The 27302-nt window shown below is 41.6% G+C and overlaps 2 protein-coding genes and 1 long non-coding RNA gene across 3 annotated transcripts; 2 read left to right on the forward strand and 1 right to left on the reverse strand.

Annotated features, from left to right (window-relative positions):
• Window positions 1-143: 143 nt before the first annotated feature.
• LOC148644322 (uncharacterized) lies at window positions 144-8861 on the forward strand. The gene is made up of 7 exons (XM_088614288.1): window positions 144-347; window positions 1674-1891; window positions 2823-2921; window positions 3783-3884; window positions 4317-4427; window positions 5870-6017; window positions 6431-8861. The coding sequence occupies exons 1-7, from the start codon at window positions 200-202 to the stop codon at window positions 8116-8118; spliced, it is 2514 nt and encodes an 837-aa protein (XP_088470414.1). The 5' UTR covers window positions 144-199; the 3' UTR covers window positions 8119-8861.
• Window positions 8862-11987: 3126 nt separating this feature from the next.
• Window positions 11988-13422, reverse strand: LOC148644323 (uncharacterized). Its single transcript, XR_015928721.1, has 2 exons — window positions 13290-13422; window positions 11988-12462 (listed from the first exon to the last, which is right to left on the reverse strand). It is a non-coding gene; the product is annotated as an uncharacterized LOC148644323 (long non-coding RNA).
• On the forward strand, window positions 13372-25498 carry tat (tyrosine aminotransferase). Its single transcript, XM_088614084.1, has 11 exons — window positions 13372-13591; window positions 14171-14275; window positions 14565-14632; window positions 15354-15512; window positions 16171-16309; window positions 16961-17013; window positions 20223-20375; window positions 20876-21004; window positions 22086-22169; window positions 23635-23733; window positions 24315-25498. The coding sequence occupies exons 1-11, from the start codon at window positions 13372-13374 to the stop codon at window positions 24459-24461; spliced, it is 1356 nt and encodes a 451-aa protein (XP_088470210.1). The 3' UTR covers window positions 24462-25498.
• Window positions 25499-27302: the final 1804 nt, after the last annotated feature.

Consider the following 27302-nt stretch of genomic DNA (forward strand, 5'->3'; position numbering starts at 1 on the left):
CTGCTTTACTGTACAAATAACATTTACAGGACACATTATATTTGTTTACTCGGGGGCTGTGGGCTATGTTGGGAATAAATTAGCCTCGATTTTCACTCTCTCATCATGTCTGACGGAAACGACTGATTTCTCAAAACGTAGTCATATGATCCACACCATGTGAGCTGGGTCTTCCGAAAGGAAAGTGTGTTGCCTGAACATGCCAGGGGTTTCCAGCACTGAAGTGGGATTTTCAACTGCCACCGGCCCCGGTATTGCAGAGCAAAGATGCGCCCAGCTCGTCCCCGATCTAAACAGTTGGATCTTGGAGTACGTTTGTGCACACAAGCTACTAGATGTCGTTAAAGGTACACTAATGACTTTTCGCTAAAACTTCTTTTTTGGTTTATTACAGCAGGGTGCACTTGTGTGCAAATTGTAGGTTATTTTAAATGTTGTTAAAAATACGAAATGCTTTATTACGAATGATTCTTAATATCTTAATTGAAATACCTTTATCGAAGATTGCGTCTCATTGCATTGTTTTTTTTTACCGAAATGTGTTGGTGCTTTAATATATTGCAATTTAACGATAATTAATCATTCAGGAATTTCATAGAACTGTTTTAAGCTCAGCTGCAAGTTAACCATCATTATGTCTATGCCTTCGAGAAAAAAAACAACGACTAATTTTAAAGTAAATGTTCTTTTCCACGTAGACCTGAGTTGTAATTGATGTTCCGGTTTTGCTGGAACGTTTATTTCTGTCACCGCTTGTTAACGTCCAGTCTTTTAAAAAAAGGTCTGGGTGCGTCACTGGTGATAAATTTGTGTTGTATCTGTTCCGCAAAACGTGTTATTACCGACACCATCATCATCTAAAACATGTAAACTTCATCCCTAGACCAAAACAGAAGCTTGACAGTATATTTTCGCAAACTACACGTATAACCAACAACAGGGATCAAGGTACACATCACTTTTCCATGTAATCTCCAAACCTGGTTAAGCTTGTTTTCCGCCTTGAAACTCGTCTAATACAGTGTAATGGAAGTCGAGTCTTTTTCACGGACCTGGAGCCCACAGGGACCTATATGCTGTGCTTTGCCACCTCAGGACCATGTGGTCAGTCTGATACCCCCCTCTCCTGACGCAGTTGTAGTTGGTAGTTTGTGGCTCAGTGTTATTGTCCTGGACGATGTCACCAAGGTGCAGCAACATACACAGCTCTGATCGTGACCTTTGGCACATTCTGTATGGAGTTTGCATGTTCGCCATGCGTTTCTCTGCCTGCTCCAGTTTCAAAGATATGCTGACAAGGTTCATTGGCATCTCAAACACTATGGTGTGCGTGTGCTTGCCCTGAGATGGAGTGTTGTTCCATCAAGGATGCAGTCAGTCCCTGTACACTTCTTCAGGGATCAAGTCTAGATTGTACAGAGCTTTGCAATGAATAAGTAGCTTTCTAGTAATGGATATAGGAGAAGAAATACAGAATTATGATATAAAGACCTTGGTAAATTCAGGTTTGTTTCTTCATATTTCAGATGATGTGTACAATGTGAGTGCATTTCAGAGCAGTTTTCAGGGTTGGGCAGTGTCAGGCATGCTGAAGACATGACCATTGTCACCACAATCAGGATCTGGGTTGTTTATTGTCTGTATATACACGTTTTATTTTTTTAATTTCTCAGTTCTGCCAGGCTGCTCCGGGGTGAATGTTGAAGAGCTTTCAATGGACAGCACTCTCTCTGTCCGTGTTACTGCAGCAGCCTTGTGGTCTGTGATGAAGAACAGAGACACTCTACATTATGACAGGATAATAGGCTTCCTGGATTTGATCTACCAGCAAATTCCACACCTGGTTCACTTCAGGCATTACATCAAAATTTCCATCGGACTGAAAGCCAAGGTAAGTTAGCCCATTGTGTTGAAGGCACGGTGCCGCACAGAGACAGCAGAGTGGAGTTGGAGTTATTACAGCCCCAGGAGTCCATCGCCCCCCCTGTACGTTGTGTAAAGAGTGATCTCAGACACACCGTGTTTACAAACAAAGTGTTAGAACGCTGTATACAAAGCTCACAAAGATGTTGTTGCAAATGTTTTCGTTAGTTAGGTTTGCAGAACTTTAATACTTGTGCATTTACCAGCATGATAATATATAAATAATTGGAGATTCTTGCAGAAGAAATTCAATGAGATGGAACTAGTATAAACTGGCCAAAATAACAGATTCCCTCTGCAAGACCACCTTAAGTCCTCCATGAACTCTGTTTTTGCCCAGAGTATTCCAAGTGCTGTTGCTTAGCAACCTAGAGAGTGGCCTGGCTGTGCTTCAATCCTTCAGTCCTTATCTCCCAGCAGACCATGAGGAGTCTCACTCACTGAGCTGCCAGTCTTTCACTCCAAGCCTTACAAACCTTCAGAGGCAGTCTGGGTTAGAACTCCAGTCAGACTGCATGTCTTATGTGAAATCAGAAAATACGTGACGGATAAGTCAAAACCAACCTGTCGAGCCTTGAGGGTGAGAGTTGTAGTTGGACCAAAACTGATTTGCAAGAAGAGTTGTTGCAGAACCTTCCTGTTGGTTACAGATGCTTTTCAATGAGGCCCCTGCCATGATCGGTCACAGTAATGATCAGATGCACACACAGAGGCCTTTGGCTCACGATGTGCTAAATAATACTAAAGCAAGCCCTGTTTCCTGCAGAATTTAAGAAATTCTTTTGACATTTAAAAGATGGATTTATGGCTGGAGGAAGGATTATTTGTGTTAATAGTTGCTTTATCATTTGTTTCATCTTTCCATGTCACGTGTCTTCCTTCTCTGTTTCCTTTCAAAGATTGTGCTGCATATGTTTGAGAGCAATCAGCCTCTCCTGAAGATCTTGAAAAAACTGAACGAGTATTTCCCTGTCAATGGAGCTCAGCAGTATAAATCTGTGAGTATGTTCACCGCAGCCCTCTGTCCCCACCAGGACTTTCCACCCATTGGCAGTGGTTAGATTGGTTTTAGATGTTTGAACAAGAAGAGTTTGACAAGGACATTTGAGAGCAGCGGTGAGTACCTTTGGGATATCTCAGTGCAAACTCTGATCTAGAAAGGTTTTTTGTTTCAGTGAGCCTCAGGTTAGGGACAGCTTTCCCATTAAATTAGAAATCCAGAAACATCAATGTCACACAATTTCCATAGCTTTAATTAGGCTCTTAACAATGCCTTATTCATGTCTTCACTTTTTTTGTAGATCAATATTGCAGTTGCAGATAGTATTGTGTTCATCCATTTCTCCACATAACATTTAAAATACATAGTTTAGCTGAATCCCAAACTATATTCAAAACTCAGTAGTTCTCTTTATATCACAACTACAACACCACCTAAAAAGTTACTGCTTGTGGTCATTTTGATATTTAACCTAAAGCGAACCCAGAACTAGGAAGTTTTTTGTTTCAGTGAGTGTCAGGGAAGGGTTAGCTTGCCCCTTAAATCAGAAGTAAAGTAACAGTATTTTTCCAGTATTATTATGCCAGTTTTAATGCAAATGTAGTCTTATCTGCACTTTTTAGAACAGTATTGTGGGTACAGTTAATACCAAATCACTACATTAACTCCAACTGATCTGATAATAATAACATTGAACCTAATGCAAATCCTAAACGAGGGATGTTATTTCAGTAATCCCCAGGTTCAAGTTTCCCCTTTACTCTTCTATCTCTGTGCACTTTCCATTTCCCAGTTCAGAGTTGTACACAAGTGTAGTAAGTACGGCAAAGTCCTTTTATTATTTTTTATTTCTTCCCAGACAAGAAGAGATATTCAGAAAATAGAGCAGTGCTACCATCACTTCCGTAGGCTGGTTCTGAGAATGATTCACAACGAAGGCTATCGCAGGAGGTACATTGAGGTAAGCAGGGTGTAACCAGGCCACATGTAACTCCACGGACTGTGAGATCTCCTTTGATAAAAAAACTGCTTTTGGGCACCATGGGGGCGAAGTGCTCAGCATAGGTGTCTTGCATCTCTGGAGCCCTGGGTTCGATTCCTGGGGTGCTTTCTGCGTGGAGTGTGTATGTTCCCTCCGTTTTTGTGGGGGTTTTTCCAGGTGCTTCAGTTTCCGGCCACAGTTCCAAGACAAATTGATTGATTAACTGTGTGATTGTCTGTGTGTGCCCTTGCACCTGTTGCTTGCTGGAAAAGGCACCAGTTCCCCCCCACGACCCTGTACTGGAGAAAGCGGATTAAAAAAGGGTGGATGAAATGTGTACGTATGTAGAAACATTTGTTTTGTACGCAGGGGAAATGTTTGAATTCCGAGAACGTCACCTCTTTGTTTTAGGAAGAGCTGGAAGATGAGTACGGCGAGCTGTTCGTAGCTGCTGTAGAGAAGTTATTGTGGGAATATCTCAAAAGGCTTGAAAGTGGATTATCTTGGACCAAGATCGATAAGGTACATTTCATTTTCTGCGAAAATGCAGATTCTCGATTTAAAAATGCTTAATACAAAGTCATCCAAAGTATTTTATGAGAAAGACTCATGTTAATTGTTATATTTTGTGATGTAAAAGACCATTTATTTGCTGTTTTGGAGCTAATGTGAAATATATATTATTTCATTAATAGTCATATTATTGCAGGTTTATTTTGGGATTAATTTTAGGTCTTGGGAGCTGTCTTCGACTGTTAATACAGTATGTCAGATTCTACAATTCCCTGGTTTGAATCACATCTGATTCCCTGGTTTGAATCACATCTGTCCATCAGAAAGCTGCTGATTCCTGGGCAGGGCTGGAGAAATCCAGAGCCCATCCTAGAAGCACATGGAAGAATACAGGATTAACAGGACTCCCGTTCAACACAGCCTTGTTTAATAACGGGCTAATACACGTTTCTGTAGAATTCAGGAGATCATATGTCTGCTGCAATTTAGTTGCTCCTTCAAAACAGTGCAGCAGGGGGCAGCGTATCTCTTTAGTTTAGAAGCATGTCTGATCTGCAAAATACCCAAGAGGCATTACATAGAAGTTACCACTTGTTGTGAAGAAGTATAACCATGAAATGCTGTTTTGCATTATGTGCTCGTGGAAAAGACGTCCTGCTGATAGCAGCTGTCTGGAACAACTCCCTGCACGCACTGAGGATGCTGCAGTGAGACTGAAGTCTGTTCACTCTCAGTGGTTTCCATGCAGCCAAAATATATTGTATTCTGCATGTCCTACCTGCGGTGTTTGTGCAAAAACAGAGCTGTTGCCAGCTTCCCTCCCAACTTCTCCTTCCTCCAGTGCTCAGCTGTTTCAGCTTTTATCAGCCCTCGGACATGGCTGCCTGCGGCCCATGTATACCGCAGTAGCTTTTGCCAAATGCCGCAGTCTTTTTAACATTTGCCAGCTCCTGTCGTTCGGAGGTCTGTACCACTACACAGCCCTGGTCCAGGAGGAGCACTATCTGTCAGTATTCATGCCAGCTGATCTCTAAACCTAGTTGGTTAATTGATGATCACTGATGGGGGGGGAATTATTCTGTATCACATTCCCAAGAAAGAGCATTTTTTTTTCCTTCTGCAAAGGTCTATTAGTTACATTTCAGGGCCTGAAAAATTGCAAGCCCGGTGAATTAATTGAACATAGAGTCCAACAGCTTATTGTTGTGTTTTTTGTTATAGAGCATCCCATAAGATACATCTAACCTTTTAAAACATCCTAATATTCACTTATTTGGAAAAAATGGGTTTCAAATTAATCTGGTGGCAAACATTCCAGGAATGTAATGATGCAAATTTCAGTTTTTGTGTGCCAGTAATTAAGTAAAGCTCATGAGCAAATCTGAACAAATATTCCTACAGCTTCAGAGGTGGAGTATGTTAGAATGTGCCCGGTTCTTTTTGCTCCATAGCTCCTGACCTTGAGGGGCCGTTCCTCCAGCCTGACCGAGGGAGAGAGCCTGCTGGCAGACCTCCTGGACACAGAGCCTCACTGCCTCCCGCATGTCCTACAGAAGCTGCTGCAGTGCACAGCCCAGCCAAGCTCTGCCCAGGATCCAGGTGCCCTGCCCATTTCACAGTGTCCATGACCAGCCTTGATCTTGCATGTGTGGTGTTTCAGGCTTATTCCACCACCTGTATGGCAAGCTGCGCAGTGTGGACTTATAAAATGTGAAGCATACAGAAATGAAACTGTGTACAGTACTCTCCATAAGTATTGGGACAGTGAGGTCAGAATTGCTATTTTAGCTGTATGGGGTGGATGGAGTACAAGAAGTGGTATAAGTTTAAAATGTTAAAGCATATATGCCCAGAAATTAAAATGTGTATTTTAATAACGCTTTGGGTTACCAGAAATAAGTGGCTTTATTATAATGGAAGGATCATATACTGTATGTTTGAATCAAACCTGTCTGCAGTTCTAGTTAGAATATTAAGGTTTAATTTAATTTATGTTTTTCTTTTCACTTCAGAGTACTTTCCTAATCACAGCAGCAAACAGGAACCAGATCTGAGAGCAGCTCTCTGTGAGGGAAACGCAACTTCAGGTCATGATAGGAATGCTGAAATCGAACTGGAAGCAGTGAACCAGGAGCAGTTCTACAACAGCAATGAGATAGATTTCAGCTTCGGCCCGCAGCCCAACCCAGACAAGGACCAGGATGCACAGCCAGCTCTTGAGAGGTCAGAGCCAGACACAGCAGAGCCTCCGGATCAGTGCACCTGTCAGAGGTTTAATCTTGAGCCCTGCAGGGATCTCTCCAAAACAGGGGATCCGACTCCACCGGAGCAGAGAGTGCTGGAGGATAAAATCCAGGCATCTTCATCAGAAACAAATATGGAACCAGAAGCCATACCTCCTCTTAAACTGGAGAGGTTTGAGCTCGATTTCAAAGAGGCAGCAGTTTATGAAACTGGAGAGACTCCAGACTGTACTGAAAAGAGTGGTGATGGGACTTCATACAAAGCCAACAAACCAGAACAAGACACTACATCGATGACCAGTGAGAACAGTAATTCTGTGGAGCTGATTTGCCTTGGGGATCTTAAAACTTGTTTTCTGGTGAATGTCGGACAAGACAGGGATGAGGAAGACTCGGTCCTTGAGCAAAGAGAGACAGAAACAAGAAAATTGCAGAGTCCACAATCTCCTACAGGTATCTTAGCTGCCAACCAGGGAGCCCCGGTATTTTGTGCTCTACAGATGGACTCCACCTCCGAAGAGTTAGAAGAGACACAGTCTCCTCCAGATCCCTTACAGTCTCAGCAACTGAGCCAGTTAAATAAAGCGTGTGAATATACCGATCTTAGATTGACGTCCAAGGAAAGTGAAACTAAGGAATCTTTATCAGCTGAGGACTGTTCTGTGTCCATTAGGAACATGCAAGAGGAAGTGTGTAGCAAGAGAACAAAATCAAACCAACTACAGGAAAGCACAGCAAAGACAAACAATCCCGGAGACCAGGTGGTTATAGAAAACCAACACCCCTTGCTCAGGCTGAACAGTACAGAGGTATTTGCTACAGCACCAGAGCTGGATCCACAGTTATGGAAGCAGTGCAGTGGTACGGATGGGGTCAAACGGGACATTCCAAACCTCATCTCCAGCTGTAAGGTGAGTGGGAAGCAGGAGGAAGGCTGTGACAGGAAGGGTCAGGTCTACAGTGGGGTAAGGTCATCTGTCGAGAGTCACGCATCACTGTGGCAGACTCCAGTCAGACTGCAGCCCGTCGTCTTGTTGACTAAGCTGAAGGTGGACAAGCTTGGGTTTTCAACTGCAGACCAGTCCTTACACATGTCCAGCTCCGGGGAGGAGGAGGAGGAGAGTCACAGAAAAGTCAGGAAGTTCTCTGAGGACGTGCGGTCTCAATGTAGTCAGGCTTTCCCAGGAGGTTCTCCACTGAGGAGAAGCACTAGGCTAAGGGCTAACCACAAAACACAACCTCAGCAAACCCTTCACAGACAGCAAGATACAAAGGTAAATGGAGCTCAGGCTCTGTGGAGTCAAGACTCTTGGACGAGCTTTCTGAGTTCCCCTAATGAGTCCTCTGAAACGGACATCAATGACTCAGATTATGTACCATTCAAGAGGAAGAGGAGCACCAGGTGTCACAGAACCAACAACAAGAGGAAGAAAAACCTTTCTGATGAATCGGAATGATGTCCGTTTGTTCCCCCATAAAATCGCAGGAGCTAACTTCAATATAGGAATACAGAAAAACAGTACTTCCAGGAGTTACTGGCATTTAACATTTGGTTTATTTCTTGTTAATGGACTTTTCTGTACACCACTCTTATTTTTTTTTTTACTCAGGTTTGTTTTGCTTTCTATGAATATTTTGTACAGCAGTCTCTAGGATGTTGTAAGACACCAAAACCTTCAACAGTGTCAAGAAGTTAGATTCAGGGAACATTGAATTGCAGTTGTACATTGTAAATATATTTAGGTGTGTGGTTTTTATTTATGGTCCATGTACATAAATAATTTATTTAGCTATATTAAAGTTATTGTCCTTTTTACCTGTTTCTAAAAATGAGCCCCTTTAAAGCAAAACTACATTGTCATCCAGTGGCTAGATCGTATGTTGTGCTGTCGTATGTGCTGTTATTCATAAGCTTTTTAATGTCATTTATTGACTTAAATGTTTGTTTAAACCATCTATTGAACAAAATTGGATCTAATTCTTGAGCTCCAGGCTACAGGCATGTACTGTCCAGTCACACAAGCCTGTGGTGAATTTTCTGTTGATAGCAGGGAGCCTTTGACACTGCTGCCAGTAGGATTTGTCCTAACAGAAAGCAGAAGTAAATGGCAGCTTAACAAGTCGCTAGAAGAGTAAACAAGTTTTATCTTTCCTTGGAAAAACATTCTCCCCAACCAAATAAAATACCTTGTTTGCTTAAGTCATGTTTTGGATGCTGTGACTGTACATCCTCATCATCCTCCCCATCATGCAATTCCGTTATTTTTACCCATTTACAGTTCACCTAATTAAAGGGGTGTTCAGATTTCCAGTATTTTGAAGCACGTGGTAATAGAATTATTGTTGTTCTTGTTAGAGACAGTACGTATTTCTAAAACATAGATGTTTTTCCAACCTTATTTTGGATTTCCTTTCATGTCCTGACTCTTTGACTTTAAAGGTAGCATCATCTGTCATCTGACAGGACTAGATATTTTTTGGTGGAAATATTTGCTAACTTCAGCCTTTGTAATATGATAGGTTTATTCACATCTACTTTTAATAAAAGTATTCCTTAAGAGTGAAGACAAGTTGCAGTTATATCTTTATTCATACAGGGTAAATAAGGAAAGCCTGTTTTTATTCCATTTGGAGTCAGCATTCTGTGTCTGAAACGAGGTCACCAGTTCTGATGTTTGTGAACGGTATAGACGCCTGTAGATGTACTGCGTAATACTTGTTTCATGTAAACGTTGCTGCCCTGTGACATAACGTATGACCTCCTGTAATGCACTGAACATCCACCAAAGACAAAGCAAGATTTGCCGGCGTTAACCTTTGCTTATGTTGCATTTAACAAGAGTTGGGTAGCAGTTCATATTTGACAGAACATAGCTAAACCTGTATATATGAACACTTGTAAGAAAACAGTAGTTGTTTGTATCAGCATACCATTTAACGGAGGGATGAAAACAACTAGTTGTCTTCAGGTCCAATCTCTGGTTCCTGTAATCGATTCTTGACTGATTGTATTGAGATGGGATTTCTGATGGCTGCAGTAGCACTTACAGTTCAAGTGCTGGCGACTGGATAAATAATACATTTGTGGGCAGATATTTCTTAGGCAACATCATCATCATGATTATATAGTCCAAGCGTTTCATTACAATTGGCTCTTAGTTGTCTTAGCCATCAAGGTAGAAGTTTTTTGGAGGCTGGATTAAGCCCCAGAGCCACCATCAACAGGATACCAAGGTCACTGGCACCTTTTCAGCTTCTTTGGACCCCTGTTAGAAGATCTACAGGCAGAGTTAGACAGAGATTCACAATGTCCCTGGGCTCCCAGAGACCACAGCTGTGTTTCCGGAGACTCCTATGCATTTCATGCAGGAATCAGTTATCCTCAGGAACCAAACACCATCACAGAAGAAGACAAGCTGGCTCAGTAGGGACAAGAGTAATGTTTAACTCTTCACGTGTTGCTGCGGTGAAGGCTGTTTGTTTTTCAGAACAGAGTGTTCTACTACAAGAGCTCCAGGCTTCTTCTACCCCGTCTGTTACACATGTAGGACACATCCTCAAGGTTCTGTAGCAGCAAAGCCTCACCACCCCTGAGACCACCGTGGCAATGAGTGGTAACAATGAGCAGTAAGACCAATATCTTACTTTAACTGCAAGAGCCTGGAGAGCACGGACTCTTACCTCAAAACGTCTTATCCTGTACGTTGTGGGTCTCCACCTCAGGCCCTGAAGAGCTCCATCCAGCAGGTGTTAACAGGTCACAATTAAAGAAGCAATTTCAGAAGACGTGAAGAGTTTCAGAGTCATGCACTAAGCAGATAATTTGTTTAAAGATCATTTGGGGCCAATTATCTGAGCAGTCTTTACCCCTCGATAAACGAAGCCCTCTGAATTCAACAGTTTGCTCAATTAATCAAATTCTTACACGTGTTCCCATTGTTTGGAAACAAGATATGTCAGGCAGCCTATTAAAATTAACTGGATTACTGCTCTCCAGGAGCAGGTGTTTGGAGATTTGGAGACCGCGGTTAGATTGAAAATGCACAGTACCGTATGTGTGCGAAAAAGTTTTTTTTTCCCCCGAGGGGGTCTAATACAGTATCAAAGGGTAAACTGATAACCGGCTATTGCTGCACCATATCTCAGCGTAAATAGACCGCTTTGAAGTGAAGAGGTTTCTAGAGCTTTCGAATGATGTTTTCCACAAGTGGAAAGGTATTTAATGACGCAGCATAAGGTCGCTGACCCCCTACGTGCCGAGGAGTAGAATGACAAAGTAAAAACTGTGATGTTTACCCTTGGCATGGTGTTTGGACACACTTTGTAACTATTTCGCTTTTCCCCACTCTTGTTTTGAGATGTATTTTGTTTAATTTGGAATCGGCTGTTGTTTGTTTATGTCTATGATATCGGCAACAACCCCTGGACTGCACGAAGAGGTAAAATGGCTCTCCGACAACCCCACCGCCCATAGAGCAGCTCCTCATTTGACAGGCTCCGTGCTGCTCAGCGAGGTTAAGCACCGGTTAAAGCATAGGGACTGGGGACGTTTTACTGGTTCCAGCGAGAGTTGACGTCGACTAATCCCAATATTAGTGCTTCCGCCCATTCATTTTCTAATCGCTTCTTCCAATTCAACTTCGGACTATTCAGGCAAGCAACGTGCGCAAGGCAGGGTACACACTGGACAGGACGCCAGTCCATCACAGGACAGACACACAAACACAGGACGCGGGCACATTCACAGCAGGGCCCATTTTCATGTCAGTGAGTTAACCTGCCAGTGTATATGTGAACAGTGGGGAGGAAACCAGAGCGCCCGGGTGATACCCACGAGAAAACGAACAGAGCAGACAAACCACACACAGACAGCGGCCCAGGTCTAGAATTGAACCCGGGGCCACGGCACCGTGAAGCTGAGGTGTTGGTGAACACATTTTAAATTGGCCCTTTTGTCTCAACCTTTTCAAATAAGTATTATCGGAAACATACTGTACGACACCCTCCATCTCCCTGGAGTGATGACTCTCAGGTCTTGCAACAACACACAGAATGAATAGCCGAGGAATGATTTTTGGAATAGCAGGTACAAACGAGGACAGTAGGCAAGACTGTTCCCGAACCGCCCTGAGGTCCTGGGTTCCAGAGTCGGTGGCCTTCTGCGTGGAGTTTGCATGTCCTCTTCTGCATTTGCCACGTATCCTCCTTATTTCCAAACACGGAGGTCATGTGTGCTTGCGTCTAGGTTGTCCACACACGCGCGTCCGGGTTTTGGCGAGGGAAATGAGTGATTTTTTGGTACTGGATGAAATGACCACGATAAAGAAAATGTTACCCCTTTAATAAGTTTGTGGAGAGCCAATCAGGTAACTAACCATTCTGGCATGTTCAAATGCAAATAATACATTGCAAAAAAATAACTGATACGTAGTGCTTTTTCGGAGATTGTCTTTCGAATATTTCTATGAATTGATGAAAACTGCTCACCGTTGTAGTCTTTCATGTTTAACATAACCGCCCCCCTTTCACAATTAGGACTAGATTAAAACAATCCTTTTTTTTTCAGAGAAAACTTAGTCAAAGAAGAAATGCTTCGTATGCAAACGGAATAAGAATGGGTTTGCTTTAGCCTAGGTAATTCACGAAATAAGAGTCGCCAAGAGCACGATAGACTGGGCGGATTATGTGTTTTGAGCGTTTAACTGCAGTATGTTTTCGGAACACGATGTGCTTAAAGCGCAGGAAGAAACCGGGCGCGCGGCTCGCTGAGTCTTGGGGGTCCCAGCACGCGGCTTTCCGGGCTGTAAGAGGCAGAAAATAGAAAGGGTTAAGGAACGTACCCTGTTCCAAAAGTTTTACATTTCTGGAATGATGTAACAAGGGTGTAGGGTACAGCCCTCAGTCAGCACCAATGAAAGAAATGGGCTCGTTTCGACGCCCATTTTTGTGGACCGATATATAGCAACAGGCTAAAGCAATTTTAACCATTCCGATATAAAAATAATTTAAAAATCAATCAAGTTCGTGGATAAAGAACTCTGTCATCCTTCTGTAAGGTATTTCTTTTCATTTTCTAAGATCTGTTGTTATATATATATTAAGTGTAGCTCAATACCTGTAAAATTGGCATTTGTCAGTTTGATCATTAGACATTAGAAAGATATTGAAATACTTTCACCCTATTCTTGATTAAACTGCCGGGGGCAGAAAGTTTAATAGCCATTAAAATACTTGATCCTTTTCAGAAATGTGTAGTTTTCTGATAATGAATGGGAAACATTCATATTCATATTAATTTGCGCAAAGCATGCGTTCTCATTGATGCGGGGATGGTGGTTTAGTGCTCACAGATTTCGATGCAGGTTAGTTAGTAGAGGTTCACTTACAATGCGATTCTCAGTGCTTGTGCACAGAAAGTGTACAGAAGTTCAGCTTTTCCGGTCGATTTCTTAAAAAAAAAACTCTTTCATTCATAAACAGTAATTCATAATTACTAGAGACGGACAGGGGGCTTTTCGCCAGAAAAGTTATATATATATAGGTTTTAGATTTGTGGACCTTCAAGGAATAGGAAATATTAACTGTAACAGCAAATTTTCTCAAGCCCAAATTGCAGCATCTACTGTACCTGTTTAATTTGCTCCAGGTTTTTGACGCTGTTCCCTGCAGGCTTGCTGAGCTATTTTGTCCTCGGTGTAGGTGCTGCAGACATGGAGAACGAATCCTACGTGATCCAGATGAACGGGAACGGCGTGCATCACGTCAGCCTGAACGGGAGCTTCTGCCCAGCGAAGCTGAAGAGCCGCATTCCCAGGTGGAACATCAGAGCCTCCGAAATGTCCAAGAGAACTTTAAACCCCATCAGAGCCATTGTGGACGGCATGAAAATCCAGCCCAACCCCAATAAACAAATGATTGCTTTGTCAATAGGTGAGTGACAATAGACAATTGCTCCCCGCGTCCGTTTCTGTAATTTATATTTGAAAATATGACAGCTAAATCGTTTTTTTTAAATTCCTGAGTTCCGTGACCATACATTTAAACCAAGAATTATCTGTTCGCGTTATGAACTTTTAGCTTATTCCTGGGTTATTCATGCGTGACGTGATTGAGGTCGATTGTAGAGCCCAGGACCAGCTCGGCGCGGAGAGAGCGCTGCGCTCCGGGAGCGAGGAGCGCGCATCTCCTGCAGGCAGGCGCGCCGCTGCTGCTGGCTCACCACCGAGGGAGGCTGTGAGCATGCTGTGAGCCTTTGGTGTTTTAGCGACCAAGACATTAAGACCCGGAGCCTCCCGGTGTTGTGAAGTCCAGCACACCCTTCCAGAAGAAAGTACAAATTCAGAGAAGTCAGAAGCATCATTTTCATGCTCAAAGGGGGGGATAACTTCAACTTTAAAGGGAATTCATGAATGTACGCGGTCTAAGTAGTCCAAAAAAAAAAGTCTGCAATAGCTCTTGCAGGTGTCATTTTATCACTGCACCACCTCTTACTTTCCTTTCTTCACCCAGGTGACCCAACTGTATTCGGGAACCTGCCCACAGATGATGAAGTGCTGATAGCCATGACAGAGGCCATCACCTCACAGAAGTTCAATGGTTATGCGCCTTCAATAGGTGATTAGCCTTGGTTCTTACAAACGCCTGGAGGCAGAAATGGAAGACGGACTCATTCTCTGGCAAGCACATGGTGCTTCCTGTTGTCTGATAATCAGATTCAGGAGCCAACAGTGCCTTCTTATTCATCTTATTCAGACTCCCCCTCTTAATAAATACATGCTGATCTGTTCTTTGCTTCATAAAATTAATATGGCTGTGCACATCGTAAAGGAAGCTTATTGACAGCTTACCTTCTCCTAATGTAATTGTGCTTAAATGACTCATAATTCTGTCCTTCCTTTGACAGGGTACCAGAGCAGTCGAGAGGCAGTTGCCAATTTCTATAGCTGCCCAGAGGCACCCTTGGAGGCTAAGGTAAGGCTTTACTTTATCCATGTCCCATCATTGGTGAGTCTTGCAGAAATGCAGGCAGCTTCTAAAAGTTAGTTGGTCTGTTCAAACACCTGCAGCACCCTGGAGCAATGAGGTGTGTTGTGGGACCAGAGGAGAATGCATTTTCATTGGACACCAGAGGTGGCTGACATCACTGATGCTCACCAATGGAAGCAAGGGATCATTCATGCATAGAAATAGTGGTCACACTGAGCCACTAGCTTCCATAAGTGTGTGGTCTCACTGTACTGGGGGATGGCTTAGCAATCAAGCCAGTAACACTTTAGAAAAAAAGAAAACGTCTGATTTATTCATTGTAAAGATGGCCGAGAGCTTTAAAGTTTGATAGGACTTTTGGATAAAAAAAGAGTGTCAATGGAAATATGCTCATTTAAGAACAGGAGAGTCAAATTGGTTTGTTCACATGCAGTTAGACCTCAACGAATTAAGAAGATGTGATTTTAGACATGACTATCCCAATCAATACCAAAATCAGTACATTACCAAAGACAGAGACGGCACGTTCAGCCATTAGCTATACAAGAGTAGGCAGTGCAGAAAAATAATATGTCAGTTTATAAAACAGTAGTAAGTGTTAGGATTTATAGGGGTTTTTGATGACTAGGAGAACTGCTACTGTGATTTATTTCAGTGTCCCTAATATCACCACAGTGACACAGTGCTCTTCCGTTGTTCCTGACAGGATGTCATCCTGACCAGTGGCTGCAGTCAAGCCATTGAGCTGTCTATTGGGGTCCTATGTAACCCTGGCCAAAACATTCTGGTACCCTGTCCTGGTTTCTCTCTCTATAAGACTTTGGCAGTGTCCATGGGGATTGAGGTGAAGCTCTACAATTTGCTGGTAAGAGTTTTGAACGTTTCTCTTTCAGTTTAGAGACCAAAATCTGCTATGGGCAATTTGGTAATGAGGGATCATTTGCATCACAAAACATGCCTTGTTAAATTCTGCCATGTTAAAGATTGCAAGATACCAGTTTGTGCAGTTCTATCGCATGAAGAAAGTAAAGAGAGCACATCTGGAAAAAATACAAGCTTGTCAATGAGTTTGGCAAAGAATGTTTTATTTTATGTCTGCCTGCTGCACAGAACGGACCCCACAACATCTGTTCCTGGTTACACAGGGTGTTTCACCCCCACTCCCCCCCGCACTCACCCATATCAGGCCACAAGCATGCAAGTTCATTCTCCACCAATGGCGCAAGAGTTTCAGCTGAGGCTGTTCCTTCCCTGCTTGCAGTCTGGTAAAGGAACAAAAAAAACACAGGTACTCTGATCTGCAAGTTAAAAGGCTCAGGATGGTGGTGGTGACAGCTATAATTCCTACATGAAAAACTACATAAATGTGAACATCATAGAACATTTTGTTAATCAAATTGTGCCATTCAGTCACTTACTGTAGGAGACCTGACATCGAGTCACTGCTACCAAAAAAAAGAAACACTTTCAAAGTTTTTTTGTGCTCGTAAAAAAAGGTTAAGTAATTCTGCATTCTCTTTTAGCCTGAAAAATCTTGGGAAGTTGACTTGAAGCACCTGGAGTCACTCATTGATGACAAGACAGCCTGCATCATTGTAAACAACCCATCTAACCCCTGTGGTTCTGTCTTCAGTAAATCCCACATTCAGAAGATCCTTGCAGGTCAGTCTCTTAGTGTATGACGTCGCACTGGTATAGCCGTGAATCCGCTGTAGAGATTTACCATGGTATTCGCAGGCCAATTCCAGACATTTATTGTGATTTCTCTCTCTCTCTCTTTTGGTCTAAATTAAGTTGAATTATCTTATTTTCTACAATTCACATGAGTGTTGTAGACGGTAAAACCTTGGTTTTCCAAGGTATCATAGTACCTGTGTAGTACAATGTTTGTCTGCTCATACTCCAGGAAATAATGATATTAAGACATGAAAGGAAGACGATTGTATTGTGCAAATCTGACCATTTCAGAGACTTGACCAGATAACACATTCTTTGTTATAAATGTACATGTTACAGTACATCATATTTCTGTAAAGTTGCTTAATTTTGTATATGGTGTAGTAAATTAAATTATAGAATTGATAGATATAAGGTAGATTATAACTGCATCTGCAGGCTGTTACCATCTAGAATTAATCCATCTCTCAGGAAGGATTCTGTCAGTACTTGATTGTAAAAGTTTGTACTGTTTCCTATAGATTAACTAGTCTATTGATTTGAAGATCTTGCGATATACATATTTATGCATTTTGACTCCCTTAGTCTGTAGCATTTCACTTGTTTGACTCTCAGGCTATTTATTGTTCATTCCAGTTGCTTCCAGACACTGTGTCCCAATACTGGCTGATGAAATCTATGGTGACATGGTAAGTCCAATAATGAGCTACAAAATGCAAACTGACATACTTAGATGACTGACAAGACTCCTTTGTGCTAGAAAGAGAGGCTCGGTTTTCCAAAGCAATTATTTTCTATTTTTTAAATGTTACTTCCTAGACACATTCAGTGTTATTAAGCGCACTGGTCTGTGAGCTGTGACTTTAAGCTGTGGTCACGTTGAAATCCCTGTAATGGGTGCTGCTGGAGTTCTCTGTGTGACACCCAGCACAAACTACAAACTAGGCACATTCTTTTCCTCAGAAAGTATGAGAAGTTTTCATCAGCTCTCTGTTCTCCTCTTGTTCTCGATCTGACTCAGGCTTCTGTGTTGTAACAGCAACCTACATCAGCGTTTGTGAGGGATTAGTGATCTACCTCTGAATGAAGCTCTGGTATCACTTGATTTGAATCATAGGCTTTAATCAGTGGAGCCGATACGCACAAAGTAAACCGAGATGGCATTGCGGACCCTGTGAACTACCTGTTTTAGAGACTGAATGAAATAAGGACCCTGGGCGAAGCTCCTTTTTGAAGGGCTCCTGAGCACGGTATTGGAAAAATAAAAAATATTGACACATGCCAATTCACATTTACTATAATTCATTTTCTTTGCTGTTTGCTTTATTCAAATTTTAGACAGAAACTAGAAATGAAGAAACCCCACAATAAATTTGCCTGTTGCTGCTGACGTCACCTCCGTTACATAGAAAACGATATTATCACGATGAAGTATACTGCGGTAGATGATTGTAAAGTCAGTATCGCATGGTTACTAAGTCTGTAGCATGGTTAAGAAGGACACAACAATGAGAATGATTGGCCCTTGATTTTTCATACGAGAAACAGGGTGTACACATGTACATCTTTCTTCTAGTCACACTTTTAATATTGCCTCAATCTTAACATCTTTCATGTACAAATTAAGGTTGTGCAGGACCAGGTGACTGATTTTTGTGTAGTGATTTCTTTTTGCCCATCTGAAAAAAGAAAACCCTAAGAAGAATTAAAATTCCACTGCTCATTTCTTTATTGACACCAGGTGCATCGTTAAATCTCTACCAAAATTTATTCCGATTGCGATTAAATGCATTCTGTATTTTCCCATTACAGAAGAATCTGAGTCTTGAAACAAAACCTTTCCAAGTTACAATAATTTTCACAATACATTTAAGCCCCATTCTGTAACAATTAGTGTTTTTAGGAGTTTTAATGTTTGTGAGATTTCATTAGCCATTTGTGACAGGTTGTTCATAATGACTTGATCTTAATAAACCTGTCAAACTAATGTGTTTTACTCAGTGCCAGTCAGTTCCACATGTACCTATTGTGACATTAGGCAATGCGTAAAAAGTTTAGAGGTGAGGAACTCTTTCCTTAATTTTTCAGCATTGATGAAAAGCAGGTACACCCAGCCCCATATTACGCAAGAGTGGGATCACATTGCGTTGTTTGTGCTGTGTCCCATAATGCTTTGCAGATGGTGGAAAGGTTTCTATTTTCCATGTTGTGCCTAAACCCCCTCTCTGCCCTCCTCTAACACAACCCACCCCCAATGACACCCATTACTCCAAAAGGCCACGAAAAAAACCCACCGAAAGCCACATCTGCTCCTCAGTGAATTCTAAAAAACTAAAATAACTGAGGAGAAACAATAATCCTGAGTTGCTGTCTCTTCTGAATAAAGACTTCAGGCTTGGGAAAAAAAACACGCGTCGGCTGTGTTTCTGTGTTAGTCCTGTGCAGTGTATGAAGGCAGCATGTGTGCGGCAGAGAGCTGTGCTCCTGCCAAGTGCTTTAATGGGAAACAGTCGCCACAGTGACTTTGCACTTTTTCAGGCTCGCTGTGGCTTCGGCTCCAGCCCTCTCCCAGTTAATCACAACCAGATCCTCCTCCTTTTATGTGTCTTCTTTGTTCACGTCGTGAGCAGGACTGTCTAAATTCTTCCTTGTTTTTTGGGGTTTTTTGTTTTGTGGGAAGAAAGCCATATTAGCTACAGGCCCTTAGGTTATTGTACAGATCAGGTATGTGAGGTGCTCGCTGCACAAACTGCAGGTTCGTGTCTCACACGGGTTAGAGACAGGGCCGTGGACATAGTGGTGCATTCTAAGGCACAGAAAAAGGGCTTGTAGCACATGTGCCACGCTGTGTTAGATCTGTAACAGCCTACGGCTTCTTGGTGAAATGCTCATCCGTTGTGACCTAGAACTGTGCTAGTTCTCTTCCTCTCTCTGTGGAAAATTGTTGATGATGGGAAAACTCTGTGGAGAAGAGTTTTACAACCTTTCTGCCCAAGGGGCTCCTTTATATGCTTATTAACACCCCAAGTGCAATTAAAAGGAAATTGAAATATGAGGCAGTGGGGCACTTTCTAAAGGGTTGCTGACAAAGAATTACATTGCATGTTCGTATGATACTGTAGCAGGTAACATTTTATTTTTAATCGATAATGTGTGACTTATTTTACTGTATACCGGTCTTCTTGTCAACATCTTTATTTCCAATACTGTGACCTGTGAAGTAACTGAGTCTAATGGCCTACCCAGTCATAGCTCTTAAACTAATTCTGTTCTGTGTCCGTATAAGGATGGATGTCCTTTTTGCACTCTTTAAATGAATGTAGTAGCTCAGCAAATACATTTATTCGCTTTTCCTCCACATCTTCCTGTTATATGGCCAGTTCTTTCCAAGCAGTAAGTCCACAGAACAGCGCCACGCTGAACACATTCCCCAGTCCACCAGTCAGCGGCTGAGACCTACAGAGAGATGGGTCTAGAGACTCAACTGCAATTGCTAACCACCACTGTTTCATTCACTCACTTGCTGTATCTGTTCAGTTGTACTTTCTCTAATTTTCCACAAGTTATGCGGTCGGCAAAGTGCTCAAACTCAAGCGATATGTCAGTGTTGCCTTCCTCAGTGCATGAAAAGGCAACGTCTTGTCCACATTCCTTTGCATATTACACTCTCTGTGAGTTATAATACAGCATTGGGTCTGACAGACGCTGCTCACCAAGAATACTGTAGATCCAGATGAACCAGATCCAAATCCATGTCCTTTGATTACCCTTCAGGGTGTTTTTAACTATTTAAAAAGTTGTTCATTTCAGACCCGTGTCATTCTCCCTCCTTCCCTGAAAAAGCCCGTGTGAATTCCTCCGTCTGACGGCTGAATCCGTGCCTCCGGTGTCCTCGCAGGTTTTCCCAGGATGCACGTTCCACGCCATGGCCCCTCTGAGTGCCGACGTGCCCATCCTGTCCTGCGGTGGGTTGGCCAAGCGGTGGCTGGTCCCGGGCTGGAGGCTGGGCTGGATCCTCATTCATGACCGCAGTAACGCTTTCGGGTCCGAGGTGAGGAGGCTGCTGGTGGAGCAGACGTCACGGCTCTTTTTTTTCAGAGAGGCTCGGTGTTGAGCTTTAACTTGAACTTTCTCTCTGTTCTGGTGACACAGGGCTCGTTAGTCACTCAGTTAATGTCATTTACTGATTTCAGTATTTGTACACTCTGGCGAATGGTCTTCTCTCCTCACCCCACTACACTGCTCGATCTTTACGTTTCTTCAGAAAGCAGTATGATATATGTTTATCACTTTACTGCATTAGACCTGCTGATGAACTTTTTCAAATTTTATATTTGACCAAGGGGAATTGGTATCTATTAATGACAGTAATTCTTACACTGCTGCATGGTCATTCGGTCATTAGCTATGCAGTTAGACATCCACTTCATCATTAAATACACAGAAAAGCAAGTATAATAATTTTAGGTGCATCGGTTTAAAGTATCTCTGATCTGAACTGTGTATCCTCTTTTCTTTCATTTCATTTTGCAATTATTTGTTTTGTGACAGATAAGAGAAGGTTTGGTCAAGCTCACCCAGAGGATTCTGGGACCGTGCACAGTTGTCCAAGGTGCCCTGGAGAGTATCCTGAACAAAACATCTCAGGAATTCTATGACAGCACCATCAGCTTCCTGAAAGTGAGTGACAGTCTCCAAACTCTTTAATTTTATTTTGCCAAAAAAGTAATCCACAGGCTGCTACACTGAGCGAAATATAGTGTATCCCATGACATTGCAGGTCTTCCACACAAAGAAATATTGCTCATTGTACTGTATGACCATTCAGAGCTGTTCATTCCTGATCTCAACCTTGATTACTGGCTGGTAGAACTATAAGGACAGTTCTACCTAAATATTTTACTGTTGTTGGATATTAAACTTTCCTATAGTTTCTTTCTGCAGGACCAGCAGTATGTCAGCACACTGGTAATTCACGTGTACTGTATATGGCAGTACTGAAAGGAAAGGGCTAAGCTGGTTAATCTTGAGAACTCTGTCCCCATTGGTGGACCAATGAACAGAACCTGTAAGCCTGTCAAGAGGCAATGCAGACAAGGGCAGTTTAAGTGATTTATTAGTTTTTATAGAGTTTTATCAAGAATAGCATCCTTGTATCTCTGTAGGAAATTGATGTTTATTTGATTGTGCTTCTCTTGAAAAGTGGTTTAAAAGACACTGAATCAGGGAAGCTGCTTTTCTTCTGCACCTTTCAGTTGGCATGAAACACAGAACGAAGGACCGCGTGCAGCAGCCTGTCCCCATCATTTAAAATGATCCAAATAAGAAGCAAATCACTGGAACACGACTGCAATTCCAGTCTCTCAAATTATTTTTGTATGCAAAATGATTTGTTGTAAATTAATATTTTTAAATGCACTAACTCTTGTATTTTTATATGAAGTTGCAAATGGAGGATTAAGAGCAGATTCAAATGAGGTTGTTAGGCTCAAAGTATATTCCATTTTGCACAAGGCTGTCTTCTAAAGCTTTTCCCTTTCATGAACATGTTATCACACTGTGATGTCTGTTTATTTTTAGTGCGGGCATTCAAGGCCACATAGGCATCACGCTATTTACCATCCGATAAGGATTTTTAAATGACAATTTTTTTGTTTATTTAGTAGGAGAATCGTGTGCCGCCACTAGACAAAAAGTACTGGAGTTTTTGGAAACATCAAATCACTTTTTATTCTCTCTGTCTCCACCTTGTTTGTTTTAGTCCAATTCTGACATCTGTTACAATGCACTTTCCACTGTTCCTGGCCTGACTCCAATAAAACCATCAGGGGCCATGTATATAATGGTGAGTAGACACAGGGTGCTCAATCCTTTGTGACAATGTTGAAAATGTATTTTTGTCACATGCACTAGCTTTCCATCTGTCACTCAAAGGATCTTAAGATAAATGTACACAAAATTACCAGAGTCTCATTTAAGTGATTCCTGATTGGACGGAAAGTGAAAATGCCAGTGTTATTTTCTGTATTTCTATATAATTTCTGTTATAATTATACCTTATTTAGCTGATGTTATTAACCATTATGACTTCCATTGGTTAATAATCGTTACCTGAACCATTAGCACTACCCTACCCTATCCTACACCAAAAATGTGTCAAGTGCCCGTTATTGGTGTAACTAAAGCTGACAAACTATAACATCTCTCATATCTGATCACGTTTGGATATAGACCACTTCCTGTCTGAATGTGGTGGGTTCCAAATGAATCTCCGCTGGCCTGTGCTTCAACCTCAGCATATCCCAGCTGCAATGGAGACTGGGCTTGTATATCCCAGGGCCCTATTACACACAACTGCAGGGGATCTCACTTCCAGTGCTGTGATGAAAGGACAGACCCCTGTACTCTGTGCATCTTCCTGTTTTATGATGCCACCTCACAGGATCCAATGCCCAGTACTTATAAGCCCAATGAGATTTTCCTTTGATGCTTTTCAAAGGTATGAATAATTAAAATTATGTTGTAAATTCTAGATTCCTACCTTCCATGCCAAAGACTCTGACTCCATGCCAGTGAAGCTCGAAAGACAAGGTCATCTGTTTATCAAAGCACAGTAGCCCTGATTCAGTGCATTGACCTTAGTAGTTACATATAAATCAGCTGGCACATGAAGAGTTTTGAGCAATGAATGTGGCTGTAGCATATTTTTTCTAGACAAATTGAGTTTTTGCTGATGCAAAATTATGCAACACCACCACCCGGCCCTATGAATTTAATTATTAGATAATAATTAATTCCACTGTGTAAAACAACAGTTTTGCAACAGAAAAGATGGTGCAAAATGTGAAACATATTGGCAAAAACCTATATACCGTATATTAAATAAAACTAAATAAAGAGCCCTTTATCCTACAAGACGTCCATACCCATGGTATAAACACGTTCTATGTAACATTCTGCTCTTTTTTATTCTTGGTGTTCTGTCACTTAATATCACTGTCAAGGTTAATCACTGCATAATTTAGATTTAGACAATATTTAATATTTTTCCTTATCCTTCTTGGAAAAACAATTTATAATATATTTAGAGAGTAGAAGAAAAAATAGAAGTCCAGGTCTTACAAAATAGAACATTTTAGAAGTTTTCAGTAGTTAATTTCCCGTTGGGCGTCTTATTCATAGCTGAAGTACTGCACACAAACTCTGTGGAACAGTGAATATTGAACTGTGCTCTGACTCAAAACATGGTTAAATACAGCAGTTTCCTTCAAGCCTGAATAGGTGTTGTTACGATGTCTGATTCCCTGCAGGTGGGGATTGATATGGAGCGTTTCCCGGAGTTCGAGAATGACGTGGAGTTCACCGAGAGACTAGTGACGGAGCAGTCGGTCTTCTGTCTCCCTGCAACAGTAAGAGTGCCTTTTTTGTGCCGATATGTTTGCTGAAGTCCAGACAAAACAGTAGAAACACTGACAGCCATAATATGCACAGGAGTCCACAGTTCAGAATTCCGGGTAAATTTGGTGTCTGTAGTCTCGTATGTGAAACTAAAGAAGCACCTGGTTACACAGCTCATATTAAAACAAGCGTTTTTATCCCTCTGCAGCTACATTCGAACATAAGACTGGGGGGAAATCTTAGGCAGACTTGAGAAAGAGAGATGAGATGCAATCACACCCATCGTTTTGGATAGTCTTACTTCTCGGAGATAAAATAAAGAAAAGAGTTTAGAAATGACTGGCAGAAACTTTCTTACGAATTCCACAGTAAGAGGAATTGAATACCTTCTCCTAAGGTCCGATGTTAATAACAGTTCACAACCTTCAGAGCTCAAGGGGAAAGTGCAGAAAATGCATGTGCTTACTGTGGAATTCCTCAAGACAAGAGCTTGGGATCCATTTTAGCCTGGTACTGTATTTCTCTGTGGCACGCGCAGTGTGGTAAGTGCTCTTGAGAAGAAATTCTGAAACGTGCTTTCAACCCCCCTCAGCCTTTCGAGTACCCAGACTACTTCCGCATCGTGGTGACGGTCCCGGAGGAGATGATGGTGGAGGCTTGCAACCGGATCCGGGAATTCTGTGAGCAGCACTACGACCAGCAGATCCCGGACCTGCAAGACCTGGAGTGCGACAAGTGAGCCCCCAGATCAGGGATGGAGAACTGTAACTAACCGGGCCGAAGCGAACTGGTTTCCCATTTCCCCTTTGACACTTCAAGAACACAAACTCAGCCATTTTGTTGATATCCATGTAGAGGACAGAATTTCAATGAATAAAAATAGCCATACAGCATCCGCAAGAGCCTGTGGCCAGATGCAGATACACCAGAATTCAGTTGTCCTGTCCTTAGAGGCTGCTACTGTTCAACCACTGCTGCCCCCAAATGCTTGTGATAGCAGCCATTCATGTTGAACTCTATATTTTAATCAAAACACTCTTGAGTTGTATTTATATGGCATTAGTCTACTTAGACATTTTTTGTAACCTTACTTGTTTGCTGGCTTTATATGTATAATACTCTGTCTGTTTCATTCATTCAGTATTTATATCTGTAACCTTTAAAACAATAATGCACATCCAGTCCAATATGGTAACTCCTACATTCCAATGGGACAAACCGGTTTCTGATTTAATATCTTTCTGACTTTATTGGCAGGTGAAAGACACCGAGCTTTATTAAATGGTGTCTACTTGAGTCAGAGAGAAGCAAAATCTCATAATGAACAGACAAGGCTTTGAAAATGATGTGTATTCTCTGCATGTTATAATCCTCTGTCCAAGAAAGGTTTATTAGAACGTATTTAACATTAATAAGCAGTTGCCTGAATGCTTTGAAAGCCTTATTAATATCTTTTTAAAACAAATATCTGTGATGTTTTTATTTCTCACATTTAAGTAGCCTGTTTTTTCTACTGCATCATCTGTCTGCAATTGAGTAGTTAGACGCACCATGACAAACTGTTAAATTACCATTAAGCCAATGCCAAAAGTGTACAAAATAGTATGTCACAGTTTTAGTTGAATGTTTTTTTACTGAAAAAACTATTTAAACAATTAAAAATGTATATCATTTAAAGTCTGTAGCTTGAACTATTAATTTAGGCCACATCCTGGCCTTGTTTTAAGACTATTATCTTGCTCCCTTATTAAAGACTGTTGCAAGAGTAGAGAAAAAGTGTAGTCTTTATATCTAACCTATTAAACCATGGGAGAAATGTGGACTGTCATCTTAGTTACACCAAATTCCCCATCTTAAAACATGGCAATGCTTGCAAATGTTTAGTTCTTCCTGTATAAGTGCTTGAGGTTCTATGGATCTGCTAAAGGTGTATGTTACTTTACTTGTGCACACACCACATTTTCAAGAGATCAGAAACATTTCTAGCAGGAGCTTGTTCAAAATAGGTATGTGAAATTTACCATGCTGGTCAAAGATAACCTAGAATTCATTTTTTACACACCCGCAAGTCAACTAACTTATTTTCTTTGTGATAAACTGAAAGGATTAAATAATTACAGCTACGAAAACACTCTTGTTTATAATTACACTATTGTTAAAAATTAGAAGGTGCATTCTGTAAAGCATACACTGTTTGAGTCTCTTCACCTCCTGTGGTGTTGTGAAATTTAAACAAAGGGATATACAGTCACAGATGGGCCTTGGCCAGCTTTGGAATCACACTAGACATCACAGCATAGGAAATGCTCAAAGCCGGTTACATTATCCAATAGAAGACCATCACAGAAAAGATTGCATGATCACACTTCAGCAGGCAAACCAGAAGAGATTTTGCAGAACTGTGTGGGTATAAAATGTTTGAGCGACTAACGGGTTAATAAATAATTTATTCTAACTTAATTTAAGGCGAAACACTAACAAACACAACCATCTGCAGCCAATCGTGTTGCATATCCTGTAGACATTCATAAAGACTTACAGGTTAAATAGACATCAGATACCAGATGAGGCTCTGTGAGCAAAATATGTGCTTTTTCCTCTTTGCTTTCTGCCTTCCACTGGAGAGACTCCAGGTACTGTGATAACATCTTAGCATCCAGCCTGGAGTCGGAGCAAATCAAAGAGATGCGCTGACAATACATTCTTAGTGTGGGATCTTAGTAATTTTCAATAATACAGATTTACGAACACTAACATCCCTCAGAAATGAATCTTTCTGAATGGCTGTATCTCGTCAAGTGGAAGGTATTCTATCTGGGGTCAAAAAGCCCGATGAAATTCAGGAGAAATTCCAGCAATGCCACGAGTCCTTTCTTTTATATCCTCATCCTATAGGACCCCAGTAGCCCCCCTGGATGTAGCACAGTAACCATTCTGTGTCAGCAGCCCCATTACATAGCAGCTCAGGTGAAAAGGTGAGAAACTGCTTCACCAGTGAATTAAACTGAAACTGTAAAGTAAAAGATTGTTCAGGTGCAGAGTGGAGTTGAGGCAGGACATGTCACCTGAGGACCAGAGTAAGAAATGTAGCACAATATGTAGTATCTGTCTATAGGTAGAAACAACAAAAAAATATAAGGAAAAATCTTCTGCACGTTATTATGTAAAGACTGTTAACAAATGCCTACCGCATTAGCATTCATCTTGGGACCGGTCAGATGCTAGTGTGAATTAAGCCTAAAACCAGTTTTTATACCAATGATGTGATGATTTCTACTGCATGGTACCAGTAAGCCTTGCATAACCAGGCTAGTCGTTAGACTCCTAGTCTCAAGCACACATCCAGATGACCATCTGTCAACCAGCAGCCCAGCGTTTGGATTTAATCTTCTCCATGTGTGTGAATACTGACTCATAAAGGTAAGTAGATCTTCAAAATACTTCAGATGTGTCCGTGCCAAACAATGCTGCAAGTCTGAATACATTAAACCAATGTCCACAGTACACGGAAGCACAAAACAAGTAACATTACAAGAGCTTATATTGCAAAGTCTTTAAGCCACCCGATAAAATCTGAAAT

This window comes from Lepisosteus platostomus, chromosome 20 (genome assembly GCF_059453375.1).
Source record: "Lepisosteus platostomus isolate fLepPlt1 chromosome 20, fLepPlt1.hap1, whole genome shotgun sequence".
In the NCBI taxonomy this organism is placed as follows: Eukaryota; Metazoa; Chordata; class Actinopteri; order Semionotiformes; family Lepisosteidae; genus Lepisosteus; species Lepisosteus platostomus.

Coding starts and splice junctions, on each gene's coding strand:
- LOC148644322 (XM_088614288.1), top strand. CDS start 200: ATGCCAGGGGTTTCCAGCACTGAAGTGGGATTTTCAACTGCCACCGGC. Junction 1,892..2,822: donor CCATCGGACTGAAAGCCAAG/GTAAGTTAGCCC, acceptor TTCCTTTCAAAG/ATTGTGCTGCATATGTTTGA. Junction 4,428..5,869: donor CTTGGACCAAGATCGATAAG/GTACATTTCATT, acceptor TTTGCTCCATAG/CTCCTGACCTTGAGGGGCCG.
- tat (XM_088614084.1), top strand. CDS start 13,372: ATGGAGAACGAATCCTACGTGATCCAGATGAACGGGAACGGCGTGCAT. Junction 15,513..16,170: donor TGAAGCTCTACAATTTGCTG/GTAAGAGTTTTG, acceptor ATTCTCTTTTAG/CCTGAAAAATCTTGGGAAGT. Junction 21,005..22,085: donor GCACCATCAGCTTCCTGAAA/GTGAGTGACAGT, acceptor TGTTTGTTTTAG/TCCAATTCTGACATCTGTTA.